At 55.2% G+C, this 19,058-nt stretch overlaps 7 protein-coding genes across 7 annotated transcripts; 4 read left to right on the plus strand and 3 right to left on the minus strand.

Moving 5' to 3' along the window:
• Positions 1 to 1,621: 1,621 nt before the first annotated feature.
• On the minus strand, positions 1,622 to 2,926 carry B0H18DRAFT_849248 (uncharacterized protein; the record flags this gene model as incomplete). The annotated part of the gene is made up of 3 exons (XM_048039586.1): positions 1,622 to 1,767; positions 1,849 to 2,214; positions 2,299 to 2,926. Coding segments are annotated over 3 exons (1,140 nt in total), but the record flags the coding sequence as incomplete, so codon positions are not given.
• A 616-nt stretch (positions 2,927 to 3,542) lies between these two features.
• Positions 3,543 to 4,218, minus strand: B0H18DRAFT_876733 (uncharacterized protein; the record flags this gene model as incomplete). Its single annotated transcript, XM_048040507.1, has 2 exons — positions 3,543 to 3,893; positions 3,952 to 4,218. 2 exons carry the CDS (start codon positions 4,216 to 4,218, stop codon positions 3,543 to 3,545), a joined length of 618 nt encoding a protein of 205 aa, XP_047893419.1.
• Positions 4,219 to 5,887: 1,669 nt separating this feature from the next.
• On the plus strand, positions 5,888 to 6,868 carry B0H18DRAFT_876831 (uncharacterized protein; the record flags this gene model as incomplete). Its single annotated transcript, XM_048040517.1, has 4 exons — positions 5,888 to 6,085; positions 6,151 to 6,312; positions 6,366 to 6,539; positions 6,596 to 6,868. Coding segments are annotated over 4 exons (807 nt in total), but the record flags the coding sequence as incomplete, so codon positions are not given.
• A 638-nt stretch (positions 6,869 to 7,506) lies between these two features.
• On the plus strand, positions 7,507 to 9,283 carry B0H18DRAFT_360938 (uncharacterized protein). The gene has a single exon (XM_048037759.1). It carries the CDS (start codon positions 7,593 to 7,595, stop codon positions 8,910 to 8,912), a length of 1,320 nt encoding a protein of 439 aa, XP_047893421.1. The 5' UTR covers positions 7,507 to 7,592; the 3' UTR covers positions 8,913 to 9,283.
• B0H18DRAFT_360939 (uncharacterized protein) lies at positions 9,284 to 10,546 on the plus strand. Its single transcript, XM_048037760.1, has one exon. It carries the CDS (start codon positions 9,655 to 9,657, stop codon positions 10,339 to 10,341), a length of 687 nt encoding a protein of 228 aa, XP_047893422.1. The 5' UTR covers positions 9,284 to 9,654; the 3' UTR covers positions 10,342 to 10,546.
• A 3,973-nt stretch (positions 10,547 to 14,519) lies between these two features.
• B0H18DRAFT_954920 (uncharacterized protein) lies at positions 14,520 to 17,253 on the minus strand (the record flags this gene model as incomplete). Its single annotated transcript, XM_048042304.1, has 13 exons — positions 14,520 to 14,546; positions 14,602 to 14,611; positions 14,814 to 14,847; positions 14,895 to 14,965; positions 15,052 to 15,169; positions 15,225 to 15,320; positions 15,381 to 15,579; positions 15,629 to 16,017; positions 16,072 to 16,227; positions 16,277 to 16,383; positions 16,434 to 16,571; positions 16,623 to 16,945; positions 16,999 to 17,253. 13 exons carry the CDS (start codon positions 17,251 to 17,253, stop codon positions 14,520 to 14,522), a joined length of 1,923 nt encoding a protein of 640 aa, XP_047893423.1.
• Positions 17,254 to 17,895: 642 nt separating this feature from the next.
• Positions 17,896 to 18,906, plus strand: B0H18DRAFT_954921 (uncharacterized protein; the record flags this gene model as incomplete). The annotated part of the gene is made up of 4 exons (XM_048042305.1): positions 17,896 to 18,129; positions 18,221 to 18,325; positions 18,399 to 18,458; positions 18,481 to 18,906. The coding sequence occupies 4 exons, from the start codon at positions 17,896 to 17,898 to the stop codon at positions 18,904 to 18,906; spliced, it is 825 nt and encodes a 274-aa protein (XP_047893424.1).
• Between the last annotated feature and the right edge of the window lie 152 nt (positions 18,907 to 19,058).

Raw genomic sequence — 19,058 nt, forward strand, 5'->3', positions numbered from 1 at the left:
GCCTGTGATACGGGACGACCTCGCGGTCGTACCGGCCAGTCCGCAAGGCGACACAGTGGACACGCAAAACTGCTCGTCCAATGTGACTGGTGTCTCCACGAACACGCCTGGAGCTGCAGCAACAGACGGAATGTCTGTGGTACGCACGGGCGGCCACGATGATCGCGCGAGAGCGATACGGGACGACCTCGCGGTCGTACCGTTCACTTCGCAAGGCGATACGGCGGACGCGGCGCAAAGCACGCCCGACGTGTTCCACCCAATATTCGCCAGTCGTCGCGTAGCGAGTATGCCGAACTGTTCGCTCGACGTGCAAGCTACCGACCAGCAGCAAGACTTGATGCTCGAGGGTACGTCCATACTGGACGTACCCAATTCTCCGCCGGTCCTCTCCCTAGTACCCAAGCCAGTGCGCACGTCGACGAACGAGAAGTTTGTCGAGCGCGCTACTGGCCATGGAGACGGCATGTACGCGTTGCGGGACGACCTAAGGGTCGTACCCTCCGCTTCTCAAGACAGTATGCCTGTGATATGGGACGACCGCGAGGTCGTACCGTCCACTTCGCAGTGCAACGCGCTGGACTTGCAGTACCGCATGTCCGACGTGTACCTTGAGACCGTCACCATCCATAGCGTAGCGGCCTCAGAGCTCGAAGATACACCCATGCGGGACGTATCCAACTCCCCGCATGCTCTATTGACAGCGCCCTGGTGTACCAACGACTGCGAAGTCGTATCTGCTGTTCCGCCTAGCGATGCGGCTGACGTGCCATGTCGCACGTCCGACGTACCCTGTTCATCCACGAGCAGCGGCAACATAGTGGAAGGCACGCCCTTAAGGGACGTACCCACCTCACCAACACCCGCATCGGCGCACGCGGAGCTCATTGGAAGCTCTGTGGGCCACGATGATCGCACGAAAAAGATACGGGACGACCTGATGGTCGTTCTCTCCGACTTTCAAGGCAATACGTTTGTGATACGGGACGACCTCGCGGTCGTACCGTCTGTTCTGCAAGGCGACATGACGGACGAGCAGCATTGCTCATCCAACATGTCCCAGTCATCTGTACACACTACCGGTGCATCAGGAAAAAAATTCTGGGCCCATTGCACCCACTCACAACAATGTAGCCAATATAGGCACTCAGAGCCTGTGTAGATCCGAGTGACAGCAACAGTGCAAGCCATAGCCCGCCATTGCATGCCTAGGCATGTGTGAGTGCCACAGTAGCAGTTAGCCTGGTCATCGTAGTCATTCATTGTATGTACTCGTCGATTGAAGATATGATAGTAACAGCTTCTGTAATAGACATCAGTAGTTCATCATAACTTAATTCAATATGTTGAACTTGAAGTAGTGCCCAAAGGTTCGTGACAGTCGTGGGTCAATATTACTTAGCTAATCCGACTCGGAGTGACTCGTAGCTGTGTACTGTTATTCTGGTAATGTTCTAAGGTCTACGGATATGTACGAGTTCACACGAAAGTCGGTCGCAGTATCAAGCGCATTATCCTTCGTAAGTTGTCTGTCTACTGCCCTGCCATACTTCGGGATCAGATGACAAGCACGGCGAATCTTGTCAACGCTAACGATGCTTGCGTTAGGCTTCCCGCCGCGCGTTGATCGAGAGACTAGGTAAAGCCCCGTGCTAGGCTCTAGGCGCGTCAATGGTGTGTACCATTCGACGTAAGCAAGGGGATGCGGCAGTACTCCAAACTGCTCGGGAAGGTCGAAGATAACGCGGACCCGCGCAACCCTCGTGTCTACGAAGTCACAGCTGGATCAGGTGAGTTCTCTCCGTGAAGTGCTTACTGTCTCACCAATGACAGAGCGTGGGTCTTGACGGCGGCCATCGATCGCAAGCTCTGGATCGATGATGAAGGCGGTGTCGAAGTGGGCGCCCTTCGTTGGTTTTCGACCACTACCTGCTTTCGCGGGCACCGTGCGGATTCGATCGGTATGTTCACTCGCGTCGCTCTGCGGGTCGGCTGGATAAGTCACTGAAATGGCCTTGTAGACATCGTACCGGTCCATGTCGTTCGGTTTGAAGCGGCACTGGGGCAACTTCGTGTGGACGAAGGCGGTCAAGGCTGGCAAAAACTCGGTAGCCTTGTGTTCGGCCTCGAGGCAACGGAGCGACGTGTTGGGGGAAGGGCAGTGTTTTGCGACGACATAGGAGCGCGTTCCGCCATCCAGCTCGACGCGAGGAGCTCCAATAGGTTGTGGAGGGTCAGGTACACCAGGTGAGTCATCTGCCGAAGTGTCGTCTTGCGGCTCCTCGCTCTTCGCACCACTCAGCCACACGATGTATGCAGCGTGCAAGTCGACGGCCTCCTGGCGTGTCAGCCACGCAACCATCTGATCGGTATAATCACGATGGTTGGTCGCCCTGTACGCGTTCTTCGCCAACTCGATATGCAGGCGCTCGGGCAGCTCCGTGTTGTACCCGTCGCAAGAGCCGCGCGACCGAATCGCTTCGACATAATGGAGCAACGAGTGCAGCTTTGGTATGTTGAAGTGCTCACGAATTCCCAGGGTCACGAAGACATCTTTATGGTGGTGGAAGGTGTCGAGGGCCGTCTGCAGGTGAGCGAGAGTGTTGTCCGTGTGAGACTGAAGCTGCGCAAAATAGATGAAATCGACCAGCGCGCGAGCAACTGTCAGGACGTCTGGAGGCACCGCGCCCGCCAGAAGCCCCACGATAACGCGCTGCATTTCCTTGTGCTCGCGACCCGTCCATTGCGAGACCCGCGAGATGCCATTGTGGAAGTGGCGAAGACCAGGGAAGTCCGTCATTGCACGGAAGCGACGATCGATCTCGCTCTTGCCTGCGATCGAGGTACACCATGTCAGTAAGTGTTCTTTGAATACCCCTTTATGCAGCTGATGTAGGATATCAGGCATGATAGACGAGAAGATGTCGCAGTGAGGAAGAGTCGCCCAGAACGGTTCGTACACAGGCCGCAACTGTTCGGCTGTGAAACGCGCTGATTCGCGGCCGTCCTTATGTTTGCGTAGGGCCTCCAGCGTTTGTTCAACATCGCGCGGCGGGCTCTCGAATTGCTCGCCACGTAGTGGAGGGGGTACAGTACACCGTGGGCAGCTATTCTCCTTGCAGCAGCACACAAGGCACTGCTCGGGATAATCTGCGGAGTACGCAGCCAGGATCGGGTGGACGCTCCGAACGCAACCATCAGCGCAAGTCATCTCACGTCCATCAAGACCAGCCTGACGAAGCGGCTGCAGTATCTGCGACATGCAGTGGTGGAAGAGCCGATACCCGGCGAGACTGCGGGTGGAGTCCTCGAAGCATTCAAGCTTCGAAACAGGTATGTAGCCAACCAGTACGGTCGCTCGCTTTGAAGGCTGACGCCGTATCGACTTCGAAATGTTCCCGATAGAGAGGTACACCGGCCATGCTTTCTTGTCGCCCCCGAAGTTCGTCAGCTTGGTGGCATCGGATGCGACGATCACAGGTGCGATTGTTGCGCCTGCTGGAAGCTTCCCCTGTGACATTCACTGATAAGCCTGCTGCCAGTCACATGCAGCTTGTTCTCCAAAACGAACGCACCTGCATAGCCCACCACCAGTCGGCCGTCCACATCTCGTCGTAACGCCGAATGGTCGCATTTTCATCCGCGAAGACCCGTTCCGGTCCGTACGCAAGATCTCCATCAAAGCTAGGGTTTCCGATCAGCTCGAGGACGCATTCAACAGGGTTGCGTCGCCATAGCTCGAGCTGCTCCTCAAGGAGATTGCCGTTCTCGCCGACACGGTCGCCTTCGACCCTTATTGTGTCGCATTCCCAAGTGACACCTGTAGGTAGGTCGTCAATCCGCTGCATGAACTGATACTTGTTATCAGCTGATAGATCACAATCCCTTCGGATCTAACACGAAGAAGTTACACATGTCAGCAGATGGACAGAGTCGGAATCAGGTACGCACTATTGATAGCTTCAAGAAGTCGTCAATCTTGTTCTGACCGACATTCTTGATGAGCCATCGAAACAGCTCCCACTCCTCCTGGTCTGCGAACGGGGCCCACTCATCGACCTTCCCGCTCTTCCGTTCATCGCGCCACTTCTCGAAGAGTGTTTTGTCCTCCCGGATTATTTTGGCAACAACTCCGGGGTATGCTTCAACGTAGCGGTACGCCTGCTCTTCGTCTTCAGGTACGTCCTCGACTCTGGCACTATGAGACTCGAATTCCATTGGGACATCTGAATGATTGTCAGCGTCCATATGGTCGTCTGCGTCGTGCGGCGGGTCATGGACGGGTCCATGGATATGTTCATCCTGTTGCGAGCTAACGGCCTCTGACGCAGCAGCAGTGTCCTGCGCCACGGCGACAGCTTGTGCAGTTCGAGCGAAGCGACGCAACCATCTACGACGACATCCAGGTGAGTTTTGTATGTGTGATTTGAGACCCTTCTTCGTTGGTAACGGTTTTCTGCAGAAGCCACAGCAATGACGCATAGTGAAGAGGTGGAAACTGAGTTTTGAAAGCAGGGAGATATCACGGTGCGAGGAACGAGCATGCACTCAGTCAGAATAATCTGGCGTTTTGCTGACAAATGCGAGAAGGTTGACGTCTGGCCGGCTCTGCATGACTAAGACCGCAGTATATGGCCAGACATCTGACGCGAATCTCGCATAGCCGGCTTCAGACGTGTCACGAACTCGTCGTCTCACGCTGTTGCGCTGGCCCCCCAAGTTCTGCACTCCCACCTCAGTCCTTCCTTTTGACGTCTCTCGGCTTCTCGTGCTCACACCTTGCGCAGCGATGTCACTGTCCCGTCAGTCCAGCATTCACAAGACACCCAAACGCACCCGCCGCCCTACGGACAAGCAGCGTGAGCTTGGTGAGTGCCATACACCCTATGCTCAGTGCGAATTTAATCACGGAACATCGATGGTAGAAGAAAGCCAGGCGGCCCAGGCCCAAAAGCCGAAGAAGCGTCCTGCTGGTCAGCCGCCAAATGACAAGGAGTCCCAGCCTACGAAGAAGAGCAAGACTTCCACTAACAGAGGAGGCACTGGTGGTACCGTGTGTCTCCTATTTCTTCTCACGATGTTCACGGCACTGACTCGGAGTCGGAGGAGTTCACTACACGTACCGTGACAAGCTCGGTCTCAAAGCCAATCCCATTCCGAAACCTTGCAAGACGTACAGCAAAGGTTCCCCCGCGACCTATCACTCCATCGCAGCAACCCGTCACCGCATCGCAGCGACCCGTCACCGCATCGCAGCGACCTGTCACCGCATCGCAGTCGACCGCAAAGATGCAACGCAGGGCGGAACTTGTAAGCTACGGCGAATCAATAGTAGAGCATCCGAATCAGCAAGGATCGCGGAACAACAACAGTAGGTAGTTAACTGCAAGTACTACCGCGGTACTCATGAGATGTGTCTAGGCTCTGGAGGTCAGCGGTTGAGTCGCAAGGCTGTAGTCGCCGAGTCAAGCGACGATGAGAACGAGGAACTCGACCAACTAGAAGTTGCCAACAACGAGGATCCTCGTAACGCCGCAGACGAGTGGTCTGCGCCCGCAAGGGATGATTCCGAGGGAGAAGAAGAGGTCGTTGAGGAAGAAGAGGTCGTCGAGGAACAAGGGGTCGCCGAGGAACAAGAGTTCGCCGAGGAAGAAGAGGTCATCGAAGATGAACAGCGTAGGATTGATTGGTCTCCATCGCAGCGGGGCACGGGTGGTAATGCTGCCCGTGCTGTTCATGATGGCTCCGACGATGAAGGTAGCAGCGACGAGGATAGTGATGAGCAGGGTAAGTCGTTTTCACATTGTCCTTCGTCATCAGCAACTGATGTCTATTATACGAAGATGTCCCCTGTCCGAAGCCGATCACCGTGATCCCTCCGGGACAACGTCCTCGTGCCAAGGACTATGACGAAGATGTTAAGCAGATACTGACCATCGCCGCACAGATTTTCCGGTGCCATGTATCTACGATCAACGCATTCCCGGAGAACTCGCTGGAGATGCAATGGGCGCACCTCGCTTGGGGTAGGGCGTGCAGAGAGCTCGGGATTCAGCTTGCAGCAAGCCCGAGTCTCACCAGGATAGTACGTACTCATTGTTTATGATATGCTCTACTAACTCGGGTCACAATGATGTCATGTACCTACAGATCACTGCGCGCACATTTCAATGCCGCAGCGAGCTCAAGTCAAAGATCAAGTCCCTTGTCGAGAGTTCATATGGCTTCAGCAAAACGTCCGCGCCTGAAGCGATCCTTCAGAATCGTGTCCGAGCGGAGAACCTCAAGTTCGAGTCGGCATATGTGTATGAAGTACGTGTTGTCTTTGGGGTTGGAACTGCATAGACACTGACAAAGCTATGAAGGAACCTGCTCTCGGGCAACGTAGCCATGCCGAACGAAAGGGGATATATCGAAACCCGATCATCCAGAAAGCTGTAAATGCCATGTGGTTTGTGAACAAGAACGACGAAGGCGTCGTGTACCGCGACTTCTTTGAACCGTTCGCCATAGAAGCATTGGCGTTCGTCCTCACAGCTGTAATTCCTAAAATGCTTCTCTTTTGATGCACAGAAGACTCATGCTACGTCGTTAGATTCACTGTGGCATTGACGAGTGGGGGACTGGCGTACGAAGGGACATCCAGTTCACTGTAAAGGACTACGAATCGATCTATGAGACCCACCTCAGGAATCTCGACAACTTCGACAATCTATGTGAGGATGCTCACGAAGTTCTACTTGATCTTCGTAAAGCATTGCATCGTGAAGCACGGTATAGTCATACATGTCTACTGTGGAGTACATATACTGATACCTGTATAGATTCCAATCTGGTGCCGAGAATGTCGATGCTCACCTCAGGCTGAATACCCTATCACACGACGCCTTGTCGTCCGCACTTCGCCAGGCAATGGAGGCGAAAGCGAACAACAATGTGTAGCTACACAGGAAGGCTTCGTACTGCGACTCGACTCGACTCGGAGATGATCAATCACGGCTGTCTGTGTTTCGGATGCATACAAGTATTACAGTATTCTACGTCTTTCGATAACAACTATCACTAATATCTGCTGCGATACTTCCCTCGTTTATTCATCACCATCTCCGCTCGGTATTATACTAGTCATTTTATTGTCGCTGTTTCAAGATCTGCTACGAGAACTAGTAGTAGTCTTACTCGTCCTTGAATACACATACTCATTAATGTATTGCAAAGTGTGTGGCTATTCAATGTCACCAATCTGTGATCAGTATTCAGTGTGATGTCATATTGCATCGGCGACATTTACAATTCACGATGGTGTGATATGTATTGCAACGAGTCTATTGTACTATGATACAACTGCTTCTATATCACACTTTGTAGGTTACCCCGGGTGTCACAAGTTGCTATGAGTACACACGGCTTAGCTATGAGCTCCTACATAAAGGGGGGTATGCAGAGGCAGCTATAGGGCCTATGTAGACTACATTGTATGACCTAGCATTTGTCTTTTTTCCTGATGTGAGTACAGAGTGTCGAGAAGGATCAGGACGCCCTCGGTGGACGTACTTATCTCGACATCTGCCATACCCACGTTAGTGTGCGTAATGGCGAATGTAGAGCCCGTTGGGCACAATGCCCGCGGTTCGTCGGGCCACCGTCTCTTCATATCCGCCTTCATGATCCATTGTGATCATGGAGATGACAGCACGTTCACATCTCGGGACGACCTTCAGGTCGTACCGGGACCCGTCATTCGCCAAGGCGAAGCCGGGTATGCACAGCGCTCTGAGCAGCCCGAGACTGCTGTCGGGTCTGCTCAATGGCACCTGGAGGCACTGCCATCCCGAGGTGTCCCGGCCCAAGCGACGAAGCTAGGCATCACCCCGAAGGATGATGCACGCGCCGAACTCGAAGACACGTCCGTCATCGAGCTCGCATCCGAGCCGAACGAGTGGTGCGTCGAGTCGACGCATCTCCGCGCTCGGGAGGGTATAGGCACACAGTACTACAACAGTACTGTGTACAACGGGAACGAGCCCGCGTACGTAGGTACACTCGTCGCGCGCTCAGAGATGAGCAGCGACACAAGAAATATATTATTATTGTCGAATGATGGGCGCGCCACGACGAGCAACCTGCTCGGCGCGACGCGCGACGCGCTCAACACTACGGGCGTTGAGTGTCACGAGTCCGTGGCGAGCGTCCCGAGCACTAGCGCCCACTGTGCTGCGCTGAGCCTCCACCGACTCTTCGTCCTCGACCCCTTCCACTATCTGGGCAGCCAACTCGAGCGCGCGTCTGGCGAACCAGACGCGCGCGCCGCCCCAACGCGAGTGCGAACTCGCGCTCGCAACTGGCTGGCTGACTTGCCGCCAGTCCAGTCGGTGGCGACCGACGACCTGGTACCTCGCGGTACCAGATCATCACTTCATTCGTCCCCGGCTCATCTCCCTTCTCCCCACACCTCGCGCCTCGAATTGGGAGGTCTCCCTACCGATTCTGGCGAACCTGGCGACCCCTACCGCGGCTCTGGCGACACGCAACCCAGCCACGCGACCCAGGACTTGAACGACGCGCGTTCAAGTCCAGCGCCGAGCAGCAAGACGGAGCGGACCACGTATAACGAGGAGCGAGGAGAACGGAAGGAGGACAGAGAGGAGAGGAGTAGCGAGGATGAGCAAGGAACGCAGGGACAGAGGGAGGAAGGGTACCGGGCGAGCCGGAAGTACGAGCACGACGGCTCGACAACCACAGGCGTAGCGACGAACGAGAAGATCATCGTGCGTCCTGCTAGCCACGAAGATGGCACTCCCGTTCCCAGGTACGACTGCGAAGTCGTACCTGAGGTCCATATGGTAGCACGTCCGTGCTGCGGGACGACTTCAAGGTCGTACCCTCCACATCTGCTGTGCCCGCGCCAGTAGGCGTACCGACGAACTTGAAGCTCGTCGTGCGCACTACTGGCCACGAGCCTTGGGTGCACATGTACCGGGACGAATCGAGAGTCGTACCGGCCACTACACATGGCGACACCGCGGACGCGCAGCGTTGTACGTCCGACGTGCCCTTCTCAGTCACCACCAACCAGCGTGGTGGAGGTACATCCTTGATGGATGTACCCAACTTGCTATTCCCTGCGACAGTCCCCGGGCCAGCCCACATTTTGACGAGCGATCTCGTCGTACGCGCTGGGGGACACGAATACGGTACGCCCGTAATACGGGACGACCTCGCGGTCGTACCGTTCATCCCGCAAGGCGACACGGCGGATGCGCAACCTTGCACGTCCGACGCGCCCCACCACACCGCGATCGCGCTGCGCAACGACCAAATGGTCGTGTCTTCCGCACTGCAAGGCGGTGCACCTGTGCTAAGGGATGACCTCGCGGTCGTACCTTGGCTCACGCATAGCGGCACGCTTGTAACCGGGGACCCCCAGGTCGTACCCGGACCTTCCACACTGCAAGGCGACACGGCGGACGTGCAGTACCGCATGTCCGACGCGCCCCACCAACCCAAGACCGGTTGTCGAGTAGCGGGTACATCCCTAATGGACGTACCCATCTCGACATCATCCTTGCCCGGGATCAGGCACGCTCTGCAAGAGAGCACACCTACGCTAGGGACGACCTCGCGGTCATAAACCCCAAATTGCAAGGCGGCACGATGGACATGCAGCGATGCATGCCCAATGTGCCCAATTCAACCTCGACTGCACGCGATGCGGCGTGTACGTCTAGCCCGCTGCTCGACGTACACGGCGTCAGTGATCACCATCCTCCAATCATTACTGACCTCCCGTTGGCTAGTCGCACCGTGCAGGACAGCCTGTACGTCCCCGCGGAAGTACGGGTCCCTGGCTGCTTCAGCGCAATTGAACCACTAGTGGTCCAACTGGCCGAGCTGCGGGACGACCCCGACAACCTCTTTCGCGAATTCCTCGACCTTCTGTCCGGTAGCGACATGTTACGCCCGGCCCCGCATCAAGACGGTCCGCACTTCATCACGGAAGTGCGAACGTCCAGTGCAGTTGAACCCGCAGTAGTTCAACTGACAGGGTCGGGGAACGGCATCGATTCCGTCCCTGATGATCCCCACTCACGCGCGGCCACCTGTCCAGAAGACTTGCACTCCCAACAGGAAGTGCAAGCCCCCGGTCCCGTCAAGACAGCTGAACCATTCCCGGTTCAGCTGGGAAGCCTGCGATACGACCTCGACCTCGACCGGTTGAGCGAACACCACTCTCGTTACGAACCAAGCGCTCCGGCGACGGCGCAGCTCGACGATTGCGTAGCCCTAACGGACGCGCGAGCTCAAGACCGTGACCGAGTTGCTGCACTACGTGTAGTGTAGCAGCCGGCGCCTACGGACCCCGACCGACCAGAACGGTCTCCCGACCCTCAACTCGGCGAGAACTTTACAGTTCTCGCCGAGGATTCGCCCCCAAGGACCCACACCTTAACCCCTATCGACCTCCCTGCGGCCCTCGACACCCATGGCGACTACGACAGGCGCCACGAGTCGGCAACCTCGCATGTACCCTGGAGATCACGCGAGGAATGGAAGGATGGAGGAAATGTGGACAAGGGTGCGGAACCAGGAGAATCTGATGAGGAAGGTCAGGCAGAAGGAGGAGAGGAGGAAGGGTGTGGTGTAGGCGAAGAAGACGAGCCTGCGAGCTCGAAAAGCAAAGGTACGTCCTTATTGGACGTACCCTCTTTATTTTGCACCACCATTCCCTACCCCGCAATCACCACCCGTGATGACCATGACAACCGCATTGGTTGTCGTGGCAGTCACTGTATACAACAGTGGTACAGTCGGTCCGGGGGACGACCTGCGAGTCGCACCCGGCACGACGATGCATCGCGGTACAATCGGCGAGTTTACTTGCTCGACCGATGTATCCGGTCGGTCTGTAGCCCACGCACAGACGTTGGGCCTCTCCGTCGACGTCCACGATGAGGAGGTCGACGGTGAATTGAGAAGTGAGTACCTTGAGGTACTCGTCCCACCATCATTACCTCGCATCCGCCCACGACAGTCACGTCGGTCGTGTCCAACACGGTCGCGCATCGGATTCATGGGGCGCAGAGATCGAGCTTCATGCTTGACGTACATGTTGCTGAGCTCGCCGGCAAATTGTCCGCGATGTGTCAGAAGAACTTCACAGTTCTCCGACCTTGCTACCTGTATTATCATCAGCATTACCTTGTTGCTGACATTCTCATGTCGCCATCATGAATTTGGCTTGCATAACTCCACTGAGTTATGTATGACAATAGTGGACGGCTGTGCTGCTCACTGACGCGACCTAGTATGTCGTTGTCTACAGTACGGCACCACTATTGTATTGCCAGTCGCTACCACCGTTGGGTTGTCGCGTGTTTTATTCCTTTCTTTTCCTCTTTCCTTTTAGTTTCTCTGGTTATCTCTGGGACCCGTGGTCGTGTCCAGTGGGGGAGGGTGTAACGGATATTCCCGTTACGGTATATCTTATCTCGTATGATTGTTCTTGTTTGTTCGAGGGCTCGTATGGCGCGCCAGCGCACCTACGAGACCTCAGTCCTTTACCATCCTCATCGCCCCATGTATGCTACGTGTAGACAGTCCCTCTGAATAGAGACTGGGTACAGCGCATACCGGGCCCGAGGATTAAGGGACGCTACACCCGACCTGGTCATAACACACAATGACTTTGGTATTGATGACACCGCCGTCGTGGGCGTAGAGCAAGCGGCTGCGGTGATATAGACGCACGCAGGGGACAGCGCTGGCCCGCTCACCGCATGGCGTAAGAGTGGAATTGCTCCACGCTGGTGACCACCAGGATGGGGACGGCGTCACAGCATTGGAACACGTCAAGAATGTATTTTGCGGCGATCTGCTCCGTGCACTCCTCCGCAATCACCGCATTGAGGAATGCAAGGGGGGACTGCTCCGGCAATGCTCGTTTCTGTGAGCGCAGAGCGACGTCAACCGCCCGCATGAAAGCGGCGCGTCGTGACCGAAGAGGCTCCGCATGACATAGCATCAGCACATGTGCCTCGTCCTCGACCATGTTTCGCCCTTGGCAGAATCTGCAAATTCGCCAGTGGGGTGGAATTGGCGGCGACCGTCGTCGCAGACGTTCTACCGCAAATGGGTGGTCGGAGGCGAAGAGCCTGCATACTGCCTTTCGGGCGTCACGGCCTTCCAGCGTGAGATATTTGCGCCGAGTGAGGACGCCTGCGCCCGTTGGGCGCGCACGCAGGACACATAGCCGTTGGGATGCTTGAATTTCGCGTGTAAGGTAAGTCCTCAGGGAGGCGAGCATTTCTTCTGCACATTTCTTGACAACATCCGATGTTAAGGCTTCTGGCAATGGGAAGTCGACAGGGACTGGTAGCTGTTGCAAAGCATACCGAAGGTCTCTGAGCCATGAAGCAGTGCCACTCAGAGCCATGCGGCGAGTCTCGGCCAGCGCTGCCAAGGGGAGCACTGGTCGCTGCGTTACCACATACATGAGGTAACGGAGCGCCAACGAGAGTCGTCGGTAACGGATCGGCCACAGGCCAGTCTCCGTGAACAGGACTGCAGTTACAGACCTGGGGTTTAGTCCGAGGGTGCGGCGCAGAAAGGTCAACTGCACAGCCGCGAGGGTGTTGTGCGCCCTCAGTTGGACATCAATCGTCACTTCGCAACCAGAGATCAGGTGCGAATCGATGTGGGTGTTATATAGAGTCAGAGCCGCCCAGGGGGGCAGGTCTGCAACATACGACTCCACGGAAAGGCATGCATTCGCTGTCTTGTGTGCGATGTCCACACGGCGCTCGATATGCGCCGCAAAGATGTCTCGCGCCGTGGACAGGAACGTGATGCCGACATAGGTGTATCTGTCAACAAGGGCAATGCGTGCTCCATTGACAGTGATACGGGGCGCGGACGTCGGGAGGGCTCCGAAGATCATCAGCTGGGTCTTCGAGACATTAATGGTCGCGAAGTTCAGTGAGCACCATCGAGCTAAGTCATCTAGTTTGAGTTGAAGCCCAGCCTGGGATGTGGAGAACAACGCGATGTCATCCGCCTGCTCGAGGTGGGACACGCATACTCCTCCTAGACGGATGTCGTCTTCATGGTTGGAGATGCATAGATCGGCCAGGAAGAGGATCCAGAGGATGGGAGATGCCGGGTCGCCTATCAGAATGCCCGCTGCCGCTTTGAAGAAGTCAGATGTGCCGCCATCTGCGCGTACCACATAGCGCAGCCTAGCATACAGCATCCGCAGCCAGTCAAAAAGCGGGCCTGAAAAGCCCGCCGCGTGCAGCTTTGCCCACAGCGTAGGTTGGTCCACCGATGGAAACGCGTTTGACAGGTCTACAAACGCGACATATAGCGGTCTGCCCATCTGTCGTGCTTTCTCGATAGCGGCCCGCAGCACAAACGCATTATTGTTTGTCCGGCACCCTGTTCGGAAGCCATTCTGGGAGGTGGGAATCTGCAGTGATGTCATTTAAATCGGATTAAGTTTGAATCAATATTGTATTTTAGATCAACTTAAAGGCCATACACATTTAACCCAATCCTGTGCTAAGCTATGGCTTAGCCAGTTGCTTGGCCAAGCAGGATCAGTACAGCTAATCCATACAGGTTTAACCATGGATTATCCATTGTTCATCCATTGCTTAGACTTTTTGCTTAGCCAAGGACAATCAGTACAGCTAATCCATACACACTTAACCATAGATTAGCCATAGTTTATCCATTGCTGAGACTTGCTGAGAAACTGCTTAGCCAATTAATTACCCATATAGGATCAATGAAGCTAATCCTCAGAGGATTAATCTTGGCTAAGTAACATCTGACCCATGTCTAATCATTTCCTAACCATAGATTAGCCATGCTTAGCCATAACTTAGGCAATAGATTCACAAGTAGTTGAGGCTAAGTAGGTTTGAGATGAACACTAATCTTCATTAAGTCATGCTCAATCCATGTCTAATCCCCTGCTGATCAATGCTAAATCATGACTTGAGTATTTTTGATCCAGTTCCAATCCAATGTAACCCATGTGAATGTTCATAATCCTATGCTAATCTATGTACTAAGACAAAATATACCAGTCCTAATCCTGTCTCAAGACAGTGCTTAACAATGCTCATGTGTCTTAAACCAAATCCCAATCTATTGCTAATCCTGTTCATGACAGTATGGCTTAGTGCTAACTACTTCAAAGTCAATCCTAAGTCAAAACATTATCCATTGCTAATCCTGTCTATGACAGGATAGCCTAACACTAATCCACTTCAAAGTCAACTCTAAGTGGAAGTGTTATCCATTGCTAATCCTGTGTATGACAGCTAATCCACTACAAAGTCAATCCTAAGTGAAAGCATAATACACCACTCAATCAACATTAAGTCAGTTCAAAGTTCACCTCAATCCACTCTTAAGTCACACAGATACAATTCCATCAACATCTAATCCATTACCAAACTGATCATAAGAACATGCTGAGACAACTCTATGAACTGCTCATCCTGCAGACATAACTACTCCGAGAACATGCTAAGCCAGTACTGATGAACCACGAAGACATGCTAAGACAGTACTAAGCAACCACAAAAGACATACTAAGCCAGTACTAAGCAACCACAAAAGACATAGTAAAGCCACTACTCAACCACGAAGAAACACTCTGAGACAATGCTAAGCCATAAGTAATCACTCACGAAGACAGCAGATTACCATAAATGACATGAGTCACATGACAGGTCAATATCACGACGAAGACAAGACAAGACAAGACAAGAGCATAGAGCAGGACATGAGGGCCTTCGACGTACTTAGGCCTTACGAGTGGCTGCGCGAGTATTAGGCCTACAGTGAATGTCAGAAACAGTAGGTCAATAGAATAGTGGACTTACTTGGAGCTTTGAGCCGTCGAGCGAAGCACTCGCGCCGGCGCCGATGTACTACCACCCGAGGCCTTCGAGGCCTTCGCGCGAGATTTCATGACACTTGACACCAAGCAAGAAGAACATTAATAAGTCGACGTCATTTACACGAACACAAAACACGTACCTGTTGTTATTGCCACCCTTCGCCGATGTTTGCGCACCGCGGCGACCACTGGCAACCCTCGGCTTCTTGGTAGCGGGCTCCTCGGTATCGCTGTCCTTCGCGCTGTTCGCGCCGTCATCTACGTTGTCGAGCTCAGCTCCCAAACAGAAGATAGCATGGATAATCGGGCATACCTTCGATGGCCGAGCCGTCGATGTCCATCCCGGCGACCTCTCCATCGCGGCGACCTCTCCCGCGCCTCCGAGTCTTTGGAGGCTCGGCCTCGTTGGCTATTAACCATCCATGTCGATGAGCCATTGAGAGTTGTCAAAATACAACCATATACGCACCGTTAATCTCGTCGTGAGCCCCCACCATCTCCCAATCCTCATCCTCAATCTCCTCGTCCTCGTCCATCCCAGTCGCATCCGTAGTATTGCCGGTTTTGGCCGTTTCATCGTCCGGCGCCGACCCATCGTCCGACATGGCGTTGTTGCGGGTGCGGCCGTCGTTGTCGACGTCCCCCTCGACAACGACCGAGTTGTCGACCTATTCAGAGAATGAGTTCACTGAAACATTGATGCTTGTGAAGGCTTACCATGGCGAGGTCGCCCGCAGGCTCGGTAACGGCGTTGTCGTGAGCGCGCTCGTCTGCAACTTGTGGGGGCGCCTCGGCGACTTCTGACGCCGCGTCTTCGACTTGAGGGACCGCGTCTTCGACTTGAGGTACCGCGTCTTCGACTTGAGGTGCGGCGGCTTCGACTTGTGGGGCGGCGGCTTCGACTTGTGGGGCCGCATCTTCAAAGGCAAAGTGAGTGTCCTTCTCCTGATTCTCGCGGATCTTCTCCCACAACGCGCTGAGTCGTACGACTGTCAACGCATCCGGGTCGCTGAAGATGGGGGCCGGCCATTCGAGAGCCAGCAGACGCAAGGTGATAGCTTCGGGCGCGAGGACGGGCACCTCGGGGACGCCGCGATGAGCACGAGCTGCAGAGCAAAGGACAGTGAGTACTGTTCAACACAAAACTCGGTTGTACATACCCCATGACCCACGGAAGAAGGCCCAGAGGATCTCCGCCGCCTTACGCCCCGTCATGTCGGCACCCCAGGACGGTAGCATGGGCCTGCCATCCTCGTAGAGTAAGCCGTCGTCGATTTCATCGAGCTCTTCGGCGGGTTGTTGGGGGGGTTGTGTAGCTATGTATGATGTTAGTATTTGTGTACAGTGAGGCCGAGATTTACTTACGAAGCACTTCGCATACGTATTGCCTCCATCGTTCAAGCTGGGTCGCCAGTTCGGCGCCCCCCCAGGCCGGGAAGGTCTGTCCTGCGAGCTTGTTACCTGCGAAGATACTGAAAAATCGCTGTCAGCTCTGCATGAAGTTGACAATGTGAACACTTACTGCTTGACTTGAACAGGCTTACGGTGATCGTTGAAGCCTAGGAGGCAATAGAACACGGCGTCGCCGACGCGGTTGGCCCCGTCCCCGATGGTGCCCTGGAAAAGGGCGGACAACCTGTCCGTCAAGGCTTCCCGGTTGCTAGTACGGGTCGAGTTAGCAAACGAATGAAAGGCGTGTTTAATCACGCACCGAGCCATGGCTGCCTCCTGTGCTTCGCAGGAAAGCGGAGCACGCGCCTTCTCCTCCCAAATCGCCTTCTCCTCTGCCGGCAGCTGCTCGAAGAGAGCGCGGCGCGTCGCCGCCTGCCGACCTCCAGCGCCGACTTCATTTTTCCCTTCGCAGTTCTGCATGATGCGCGCTTTGTTCTCCGGCACCTCCGCCCACAGCTCTGAGGGCCCCTTGGCGCGGGACTTCGCGAAGAGGTCCTTCGAGTTGATATGGACGTCGTCGGGGGTGGTCGCACGGGTGTGCGATGCTTTCCCGCCGTGGTTCTTGAAGTAGTTGTAGATAGCCTATAGTACACGTCTGTCAGTCTGAAGTCTCGACGTCAATCGAAAACGCTTACTTCTTCTGGGTCGGTCTCCTGTGTCCACTTCGGCAGGATGTCTTTGAGGACGCGAGCACGGAATTGCCTCCGGGCCTTCTTCGTGTCCGCGAGGTTGTTCCAGTCCTTGAGGAAACCGTCCATCACGACGTCGAGCCCGTTGACCGTCCAGTCCGTGCGCTGGCGGACCTTCTTGTCGTCGGCCTTCGAGTTGACGTCGGCGGGAGCCGGAGGCAGCTGAGCTGGCTGGGCGGCGGGCTGAGCTTCGGCTGGCATGTCGTCTAGCGCAAAAAAGGTCGCGAGCGAGGGGGAGAGTGAATGCAGTTGGACGTTCGCGAGCAGAGGGAGAGGAATCGGGGTTGAACGACGTGGAAGGTCGGTGGGAGCTTATATAGTGGGTCAGCACACGCCAATTCAACCAACGTCAAACAGGCTTACGATTCGCGAAGGAGAAAGCGATTGCGACCCTAGACTGTAGATGAGATGCAGATCGACGCGAAGCGGTTATGTGAAAGCTTAGCTCCCAACCAAATGCGATCACTATTGTTCCACCCGAGGTATCATTTTAGCGTTTAGCCTGCCCAGCGACGATCGCAATCTCGTTGAAGAGTGCTAAGGTATCTAGATCCGTTGCGGGCGCAAATCGCAATCTGGTTGAGCAGATCGCGAGGTCTGTTGACTACCGCTACGCTTAGGAAACTAAGACTAATATATCTTCTGCTAAGACCTCCCAGACCTGGCCAAGGTCGTCAGGCCCGAACATCGTGCCCTTTCCTTTTTTGGCTGCACGACGCGGCGTGCCCTGCGCCTGCGCCTGCTCCTCCTCACGCTTCCTCTTTTTCCCGGCTGAGACCCTCACGCTCGGCGAGTCGTTGGCTTGGTCGGACGGCCGAACGCGACGCGAAGGCGAACCGGCCGATGTCGAGGGCGTGGTGGGCTGTGATACGACACGCCCGGAACGCAGGACTTGTCCCGGCGAAGAAGCGCCATCCGTCGTCACCAGCGAATGAGCGGGAGTGTGCGGCGAGCTCGCTCCCATGTGCTCGAGTAAAGACGGGAGAGGGGGGGCGTCGGGACGTCCGAAGGCGAGGTTCTGCGCTCCCGGGCAAGTACGGACACCGACTCGCCTATACACCAGCACATCGTCCCGCGGTATGTACCGCGGGACGATGGTGCGAGGCCAGGACACGAAGCGAGAGAAACGCTTGTCAAACGTCTCGTAGTCGTGCTCGTTCTCGTCCAGCCCCAAAACATCGCAGGTGATCGCCTGACGGAAGCAGACTTCGACGAGGTCATCTTCGCGTACAGCGCAAACGATTGGGACTCGGATTGGGGGATCTCCGTCCTAGTATCACTCCATTAGCTGTGCATTCGAAGAGGTGTGCGTCGTCTTACCCTTATATAGATGAACACATATTTAGTTATCGTCTCCTGCGGCGGGCGGGGGTCACGCCTGCGGCGCCCTAGATCCACTTCCTCCGGTAACTCGGCCCTCAGGTACAGCGCCCCGCCATGATGTTCGGGAGGTGGCTCGAGCTCCGCGACTTCGCGACGAACGCGTTTGAGCTCGTCGTCGCTCATCTGTACCGTTGCAGCCTTGAGGTGGTTGACGCATTTGCGGCCTGCCGGTTGAGTGCACTGGTATGGGAGTCTTCAGTCGGAGAGGTCGGACACAATGCGAAGGACACTTACTACGCCGAAGACCGTTCCTATGTGATGCTGAGGCGTGTCGTCCAGGCTGATGACAGCGAGATGATTGATATCGCGATAGACGGTGCATCGGAGGAGATTCGAGCGCAGTCGAGCCATCGGAGGCAGGTAGCTGTCCAGGATGTCATGTACGCGAGTGTCGGGCGGCGGCATCTTGGGACGGAGCGGGTACGATGGCTAGGGCTTGCGCAGCTGCCCCTTTTATGCGATCGCACCTGAACTTAAAGTCAGCAGCGATTCGAGTTAAGTGGCAAAGGTGGAATATTGGACACTTATCGCGTTCGCAGTCTTTTCGCATACGTCTTGGCCGGGACTCCGATAATACACAATTAAAATATACGTCCGGCACGTCGTGAGTGATACATTGTACA

Source organism: Fomitopsis serialis (assembly GCF_022376445.1).
Source record: "Fomitopsis serialis strain Sig1Antser10 chromosome Unknown B0H18scaffold_33, whole genome shotgun sequence".
In the NCBI taxonomy this organism is placed as follows: domain Eukaryota; kingdom Fungi; phylum Basidiomycota; class Agaricomycetes; order Polyporales; family Fomitopsidaceae; genus Fomitopsis; species Fomitopsis serialis.

What these genes read in the sequence shown, in the direction of transcription:
- B0H18DRAFT_360938 (XM_048037759.1), top strand. Translation starts at nt 7,593, where the DNA reads ATGGCGAATGTAGAGCCCGTTGGGCACAATGCCCGCGGTTCGTCGGGC.
- B0H18DRAFT_360939 (XM_048037760.1), top strand. Translation starts at nt 9,655, where the DNA reads ATGGACATGCAGCGATGCATGCCCAATGTGCCCAATTCAACCTCGACT.